The 9,052-nt window shown below is 43.3% G+C and overlaps 1 protein-coding gene across 1 annotated transcript; it reads right to left on the bottom strand.

The window, feature by feature from the left end:
* Positions 1-673: 673 nt before the first annotated feature.
* Positions 674-4,679, bottom strand: SPACA3 (sperm acrosome associated 3). Its single transcript, XM_049788586.1, is given in 5 exon segments — positions 674-740; positions 1,663-1,741; positions 2,288-2,446; positions 3,139-3,390; positions 4,670-4,679. Coding segments are annotated over 5 exon segments (567 nt in total).
* Between the last annotated feature and the right edge of the window lie 4,373 nt (positions 4,680-9,052).

A 9,052-nucleotide genomic window follows, 5' to 3' on the forward strand; every position in this document is an offset into this window, starting at 1 on the left:
AGAGCCAGGAGTAACCCTGGAGACTGCTGGGTGTTACCCAAAAACCAAAAATATATATATATTCAATATTTTAAACACTTATGTATAATGTATAGGTATTACAGTGGTAAGGCGCTTGTCTTGCATGCAGCAGATGAGTTCAATCCAACATATCTCACGTGGCCCCCAAGTACCACCAGGAGTGATTCCTGAGTGTAGAGCCAGGAGTAACACCTGAATATCACCAGGAGTGGCAATAGAAAAAATACCAATAAAATGTATGTTGTGTATCCAAAAAATCAAATTTAAGTTACAGGCTCTCGTTACTGTTTTGTCTTTTGTTTTGCTCTTTCTGGCAAACAGAGACCAGGTTAAGGGTCTAAAAAGCTCTGCCAAATAAGTACAGGAGAGGCACTAATGGTCCCATTTCACTCTTAGACCTCCACGAATGGAGGCAAGCCTTTCAGAGCAGGCTTTTTGGTGTCCAACCCTATAATGTCCAACCTGAGTAGACAGGAGAAAATCAGAAGCTGTTTTGATTCCACCAAGGCAGCAAGGAAGCAGAAATTTCAAGCAACACAGTTGAAAAACTAGACTTTATTTGCTTGTCTTGTCTTGTCTTCCCAAGCCTGGATAAATCACCAAATTACATCACCCAGCTCTGTTTGATGGCAGGGTCCATCCAGGGAGGGTCCTAGACATCACAGCCATCCACCCAGTCGTTGAGGTCCTTGCCCTGGCAGTGATGTCTCCAGGTCTCCCTGAGGATGGAAGGTGGGGAAGAGGAGGAAACAGTCACTCCTCCCTTTCAGCGCCTGCTCAGAGAACAGGATGGAGGCATGTGTTGTAAACCAGAGGTTAGAGGAACAGTCTAACAGGGGGAAAAGATGGGAAAAGACCCTCAATGAAGTAAAAATGGAGTGGAATATCCCCCAGGAAGTTCTTTTTCTACCCCTAGCGACAGTTCCTGTCCTGGAGCTCTTGAGTCCCAGGCTTTTTCCCTTCACCATGAGCTTCTGCTGGAAGTGATGTTACATCCCCTCACAGAGTACAGACCTTCATAATGAGATTATCTATAATATATAGATTGTATCATATAAATTTATATGCTATATTTATTATATATATTTAGTATGTAGACCAAATGATGATGATAAATCTATATACTGAGGATAAGCAGAAATTTCTCATTGGAAAAAGATCTCAGTAGAAAAAGTTTAAACAACTTTGTTCTAGAGAAGTTTTTTTCAGCCATTTTTGAAATATGGCCTCCTTTCTATCTTGTTTCCTTCTTGGGTCCCTCTTCCTATCCAACCAGATGGATTCTTAGTCTCATGGCATTGCCCCCACATGATTTTAATCTGTGGCCCCTTTGCATATTCTGGTATATGACTTCTGGTTTGGTCAAGCAGCACTTTCCTGAAGGCCTGGGGCAGCCTCCAGTTCAGGCAAAGGATGGAAGATCCTGGCTAGGTTTGGGCCTCCAACAATGGGCCCCTCTCTGAGACCTAAGTGTGGCCTACCAACACTCGGCACCAATCCTGGCACCTACATTGTGTTCCTAACATTGTGAAGCCATGGTTTAGTACCTGGGACAATGGGAGAAGGAAGGGTTTTCCCCTGCTGCCACCCACAGTCTGGCCAAGCCACACAGGGGACAGGCACTGCTCTCAAATGACTTACCAGGAGCCCAGCCCCATTGGTTGTTGAGCTATCTTCATTGCACAGATAACAGAATCTTTGAGGTTAGGATTCAACAGGTCTGAGGTGGAAGACAGAGAAACTTGGTAAGGAAGCAGAGGGCAGAGCTGATGTACATGTGCACACACATACACATGACTTTACACACATGGACCCATATACACTTGTGTATTCTGTATGTATGCAGATATGCACCTGCATTGTCACATGCATGTGTTAACATACATAAAGATGCATGCTCACAACACTGTGCATGATAACACACACTGCACTGTGCACATGCATGCACATTTTCATACATAAATGTGTGCACACACAAACTCACACACCCTCCTCCATGCTAAACCGAGTCTTGTCTCCTGACCACTCTGATGCCCAGGGCCTCTCCATTCTTTATGCTCTTTCCCAATAGGAGCAATTCCTGCCTTCGTCCTCCATCTCCATAGGTCTTAGGACAGAATCCCAATTCAGATCCTTAATTAGACTCAAGGAGGAACCACTCTCATTTCTTGTCCTGTCCCTCAATAGACCTTAGAAACTGAAGGGGACCCACACTCAAACACAAAGGAACAGAGAGAATGAGGAAGCTCATGCATGGGCTGCCTACCAATACAATATATCTGGCACAAGCTGGTACTCTTAGAGCTGAAAGTTCTGCACCACTTCCGGCTGTTGATCTGGAAGAGGCCATTATTGGTGCTTCCATCGGCCTCATGGTCCACAGCAGCTGTATTGAAGCCACTTGCATAATAAGCAAGGCAGACCCCTACATAAGGCAGAGATATGGCCCATGGGTCAAAAAAAGGGTGTGGGCTCTCCTCAGAGAATGTTCACAGCATTATCTCCCTCATTGACTCTGCACATCTCAGTGACTCTTCAGGTTTACAGAGAGCTTCCCACCTGTCAACCAGGAACCCATGAAAGGCAGAGTGTTTTGTTCAAGGTCACCTACCAAAGAGCAAGATTCAAGAATGGTCTCAGGGCTACTGACTCCCAGGATCCCTCTCTACCCCACCCCCATCTTTTCACTCTGTCTGGGCAGGGCCTGGTAAGTATTTGTGGGGTAGTCCAACCTCAGTGAGGTGACTGGAGAAAAAAGAGTTATGAGGGGCAAAACTCCCCCCACAGCTTCTGAATGCCACCATCAGCTGAAGAAGTTGGTAACTACTGGTTTGCTGACCAAACGATCATTGCAGCCATCACTTCAACCAGAGTGTCAAACTTGGCTGTTCCTTTGGCTCCCCACTTTACCCAGCATAGCATAGGAAAGGACTCATCCTGCTTCATCTGCATGGTGTCCCCCATTCTGCAAGTAACTTGGGATCAGGAGGGGGATCCCTCCCTCTTATCTTTGCTTTAAAAATAAAGGCCACCACAGCCTCCCCTTGGGTGAAGAGAAAGAGGGAGGAAGGGAGAAAGAAGGAGGGAGAGGTCGTGAGAAGAGGTAAGGGTGCTCACAGTCTGCCAGGCTGTATCCCCGATATCCCTCCAGGCCGAAATCCTGCAGCACTCTGGCCAGCGCACAGCGGCTGTAGACCTTGGCCTGGCAGGAGGCAAACAGAGAGGCAAAGACCAGCAGCAAAATGCCCAGTGGGTATTGTGACCTCCAGAGAGCCCAGCTCCTGGGGTCCATACAGGCAGCCGAGGCAGAACCCCAGCCACGCTGACTCAGCCCGCCACTTTGAGAGAATCAGCAGCTCAGTCTTCTCCCTTGAGAGGATCAGAGAAATGGGACCTCAGTGTCTACAGGGAAAATGTGGAAGGAGGAGCTGGCATTGGAGCTGAAAATACAGACACCTTGGCCACAATCCCTGTACTCCTGGATGGGCTTCTCTGAGAGCTCTTTCTGCCCCCTCATCTTCCTTTAGAAGCACTTTTCCCCTCTGGGGGAGAAAAGGAACCAGTGTGGAACCCCACATAGTATAACTGATTGTAAAAAAAAAAAAAAAAAAACCTAGACACCACCACTAGGAAGGAGACCAAAGTTTAAGTGAATCCAAAACTCCAGAAGATTGTGGGCTGCAAAGATGTTCCCAGCAAGCCAATACCAGGGAACTTCTTTTCTATACTACTCCTCCACCCCAGCCTGAACAGTCTCTTTCAAATCAGATCCCCCAAACTGTTAGTGACAGCTGCTCTTTCCTCTCACGCAAGGCCTGTGCCTCCACTTTCAGCTATATCTTCACCATATAGACTTCCCTCCTCTCCTCCCTTGCAGCTAATCATAGTTTGCCCCTCCCAGTTTATCACTTGCCCTTGATCTTCACAGAGTCAACACTTAAGTAGCCTAAGTTCACACATGGATGTTCCTTCTAACAGGCTGCCTCCAACTACGCTGGGCCTTCCAGCTACAGACAATGACAAAATCTGCTTCAGATGACCCCTGGGCACCTGATGAGGTGGAGAATGAGGGAAGATAAGCTCCAGGGCTTATCCAGGGTCTTCTGGAACTCCTCCATTCTGTGATCTCACCTTCTAGAACCATTTTTATTCAACCCCTGAGCTTCAACTGGCCTATCTGGGCATCTCCATTTTAGGGTCTGAGAACATGTAAGGGTTATGTATCTAAGCTCAACATTTATACACACACACACACACACACACACACACACACACACACGCTCACTAGTACACTCACACGTGCTCACATGTACACATAGTCTCACACATTCACACACACGGCCATACATATGCTCACAAGTATACACATTCATATACAAGCTAACACATTTACACATGCTTATTCATATCCACACACCTTTCTCCCCACAGATCTTTCAGGCAGTGACCCAGATGTGACCACAACTCCTGGCAGTCTCTCTCCATTGAATTCATGCTACTGTTAGAAAATTCTCCTTCAGCCTGTGGTAAAGTCACCTCCAGATTCTCAATCTGGTTTTGACAATTCCTTGGGGGCAGACCTGGGATCAAGGTAATGCTAATGATCTTGTATCTGAGGGACAGAAAAGTGAAGTAGGACATGTTATACCCTTGTCCATGGCTCATGGGGACCCTTTCCTGGAGGGCCTCAGCACAGCAGTGAGAGAAGAGTCTTCCTGACCTGAGGACCTAAGCACAGACACAAAACGTTAGGGACCAGTTGTCACCCAGAACAAATAACTTAATATTTCGGTGTCCTCTTAAATCCTCAAGTGGAAATATAACACTGGAAATATCCTGATAGGTATTTAGTACTTACTTGGAACTAAGTATTAATACTCAGTTGAATCATTGCTTCTCTGTGCATCCCTACCTGGGCTATACCCTAAGGTTAGGATTGGAGGATAGCCCAGCATCACTCCAGGATTCTTTTTTTTTTTTAAGTTTTGCTTTGGCACAAATACTTAACATATGATCTAGCCTCTTTGCAATTTTGAAGTGTGTAGTAAAATACATTAACTCTAAGTCCCATACTATCGAACTGATCCCTAGAACTTATTCAACTCAATTTACTAAAACTTTATGTCCATTGATAAGCACCTTTCCATTCTCAACTCCATACCACCAGCCCCTAACTACCACCATTGATTCAATGATGATGGAATTATGCTATGTATTTTACTCTCTAGTATATGACCTATATATTCCATAATTCATCCATGGCTCAGCATCCTGTAAAGCTTTCTTTTTTATAAAGACTTAATAGCAAATCATTATGTTTATGCAATATATTTTCCCATTGATCTGTTAGATACTATGCTCATTTCCACATATTTGGTGTCAGAGCTATAGACAAGAGAATACTAATAACTTTTTGAAAAATTTTAGTATTTAAATAAATACCCAGAGATGAGATTAGTGAATTACGAAAGGTTATAATGTCTGAGCAACCTTCCTCTTGTTCTCCACTACAGCTGCTTCATTCTGATTCTTTGAACAATATGAAAGGAGTCTAATTTCTCTATGTTCTCACCAATACTTGCCATATTTTATTTTGTTTATATCAAGCCATTGAAATTGATGCAAGTTACACAATCACCTCATTGTAATTTGTATTTACACTTCTCTGATGATTAGTCTATTTACACATCTTCATTGGAGAATTTGGCATTAGAATTTATAGGATTTGAGATTGCCTTTTTACTGTTTTTCTGTTTTCTTGGGTTTTTTGGTATTAGGATTTAAAAGTTTTCCTCAATGATTCCAATGTGCATCCATGCTTGAGCAATGATTCAGAGGAAAGAGCTCTGAGCTAGTTAGAAAGCCTGAGTTCTGCATCTTGCTCTACCCCGAACTACCTATTTAGTCATGATCATGTTACATCCATATTCTCATCTACTATATAGAGATGTCAAAATGTTGCCCTGTGCCGCCCACTAGCCTCATACTTTCTTTTCTTAGACCTCATTTTGCTCCTCTATAAAATGGAACATTCCCTTGCTCTCATTCTGAAGAAGTTTGCCACTGAATGGGTACATTTTAGCTATTGTGTTTGTGCTCTGCTCTTGACAGCTATGGCCACAGCCATCATGCCATCCCAGTGTGCCCACCTCCCTCCCTGGAAGAATTCAATTCCCCTCTCTTTCAATCAACCTCCTTACAAATTTAGTTGATTGTGTTGAATTGAGGCTTTTACTTGCTTTTACTATTTTATCCTTTCTTTTTATTGAGTAATCTCTTGGCTTATCTTTTCTGTTGTTGTTGCATGTTTTGTTACTTCCCACTTGAGTTTTACTTTTAAATGGGAATAAGAAACAGCAGCTCAAAAGGAACAGTTATGAGGGCAGCTGGAGCCTCAGCTAGGAATCAGTGAGTGGGTCTTTGCTGAGCTCTGCATGCATCTTTTCTCCTTCCTCAAAGCCAGTTCTGATTCTGGGCAACATCCTAGCAGGATCGCCCACACACATACACATCTCCACATACTCACACACCAGGCCCTCCTCACACGTAATCATATTCCAGGTTCTCCAACAGCCTCTAACATTTTGGCAGTGCTGTACAAAAACATTAATGCATCAGCATCTCCACAGTACAGTGACATTAACATCTCCGGAGGCTTAATCTGGGCATCTGTATTTTTTTACAATGCTTTCAAGTGATGCCAAAGTTTTTCTAGAGCTGAGAAACATCATCCTAATCAAACCTGTGCATGCATATATGTGCTGCTGGAAATTTAACCCAAGGTCTCAGACATGCAAGACAAGTGTTGTAATTATTGAATCACATTCTTAGCCCTGTAACCACATTTTAGATACTTCTCCAACATATCTTTCTACTTTAAAAATGCAAAATCTTCTGTCAAGTCCATTTCCAAGTTGCCTTTCTCTCTATCTAGCTTCTCATGGCCCAGAATGCATCCCTGGGGTTGATCTTCCTCCATGAAACCCATTTGATCAGATTAGGATTAGGATGGGGTAGGATAGGATTAGAATTCTTGCATAGAATCTGAGGCTCATTTGCATGTCATCAGCTACTTCCCGTTATATCTGTATCTTCTTTCTCTATATTTCTCACTAGACTAGAAGTGTCTCATGTATGTTGTTCCAGTGATGAGTCCAAGAATGTTTTATGCTGAGTAAAGAAATTACTGGAAATAACCTAGTTGGTGGATTCCTATAAACCTTTCCCAGAGGAGACTTTGCTGATCCCAATATGCAACCAGGGTCATGCAATAAGGGAGTCTTTCACTGCCCACAAATAGAAAGAGTGATGCTCTCAAAAAAGTATGCTCACCCCAAGCGACCCAAACTTAGTCCACTGAGAGCAGAATTAAGTTTCCCAGCGGCATGGCTCCCAGCTCTAGTGCAACTACACTGTACTTCTATCTGTGGCTTATAATCACAGACATTGTTATGAGAATTATTATGAGAACTGAGGTGTGGCATGACACTTCCTCCAACATATTCCCTACCAACCTATGCTTTTCGTTTTGTGTCTCCATTGACATTGTCTTTCTCTTTATGAAGAGGGATCTTCTTATGTCAATATGAATGAGTCATTGAAGCACTTAATCACTCATTTATTCATTCAACAGTCTGTGAGGTGCTTCTAAAGGGGACTCACTTTTTTAAATGAGACTTCCCCAATGATGTTCAGAAGTAAACAGAATGGTGCTCAGTAGAAGGGAGTGATGTGATGCCATGATAGGACTCAGGACTTTAGCACATTCTAGGCATGTGCTCTGTTACCTGAGCTATCATTACAAGACCCAAGATTAATATCTGACTTGATATATGGAGGAAAGCAGACAGCACTCCCAAATGTGGGTGAGTTTTATTCAATAAAGTGAAGAACAGAACAAAAGGAGGTATTTTACTGAGGAGGTGCGAATTTCTCTTGCTCCTAATTAATCCAAAACTTCCACTTATTTTCCCCTTTTTATTTACCCCTTTTTAAATGTGAACGAATTCCAAATTTTCTTGAGTCTTGAATCAGCCTTGGATAGAACTGGATCTACTCTATTGGGTCTTCACCTACTTATCCACCTTGCCAATCTTAGATTTTCCAGCCTTCGTATTCTACACTACACACACACACACACACACACACACACACACACACACACACACACACACACACACACCCCACATTACAATCCTATATCTAAAGCACTCACTTAAAGTCAATAAATTCTTAGAAAGCTAACTTCTAGCTCTCTACAGCTAAACTATCTGTAATGAAACTCATCAACCAAAGGTGAATGAATAGAAAGCTCCTAAGCCATACTCTGGTCTACAAAACTCTTAATGACTCCAAACACTTGCATAAGCACACAGTGGCCTATAACCACTCATTCATTTTCTCTCCCTGCCATGAGCTCTTGTTCCAGGTCATAGGTGGTCCAATTCTAGGGTACAAGGTAGACCCGTTCACTGGCAGGAATCCTTAACCCACACACACTCAATAAGGAGCCAATGTGCACATGAGAAAGTGGAGAAAACAGATACCCAGAGAAGCCCACAAATTTGTTACTTTTGGAGGAGAGAAAATCATACTTTCCAGAATGGACTTAAGTTGTAAAAGAAAAAAAAAGCTCTGAGTAAAGAGGCTGCAGGATATTGCAAACTAAGAGCATGAACTTGTTTCAGCTGATTGCAGGCCTTTTTCTCATCCACATTTGGGTTGTGCTAGCCTCGCTGAAGTCTCCAGATCTGGGGATAAGCAGGGAATTACTCCACCGACATTCATCTTCTCAGACTTAGATCCTAGGGATTTGCTCTCTGGGAAACCGATACAGTCCAAAGAAAAAAAGGGAACATCCATCTTGGGGAAAGTGCTGGTTCATCCCTGCTGCACCCCTCCTTCCAACTAGATGTCCTTCAAAGGTCAAAATACACTTCCTAAATCTGTGCCTCCTCATATTCCCCATGCTGCTGGAGGCAAGAAGAATCTTTTATTTGAACAGTAGACTTTGCCTAACCAGGCTCACTCT

The sequence above is a fragment of the Suncus etruscus genome, chromosome 1, assembly GCF_024139225.1.
Source record: "Suncus etruscus isolate mSunEtr1 chromosome 1, mSunEtr1.pri.cur, whole genome shotgun sequence".
Taxonomy (NCBI): Eukaryota; Metazoa; Chordata; class Mammalia; order Eulipotyphla; family Soricidae; genus Suncus; species Suncus etruscus.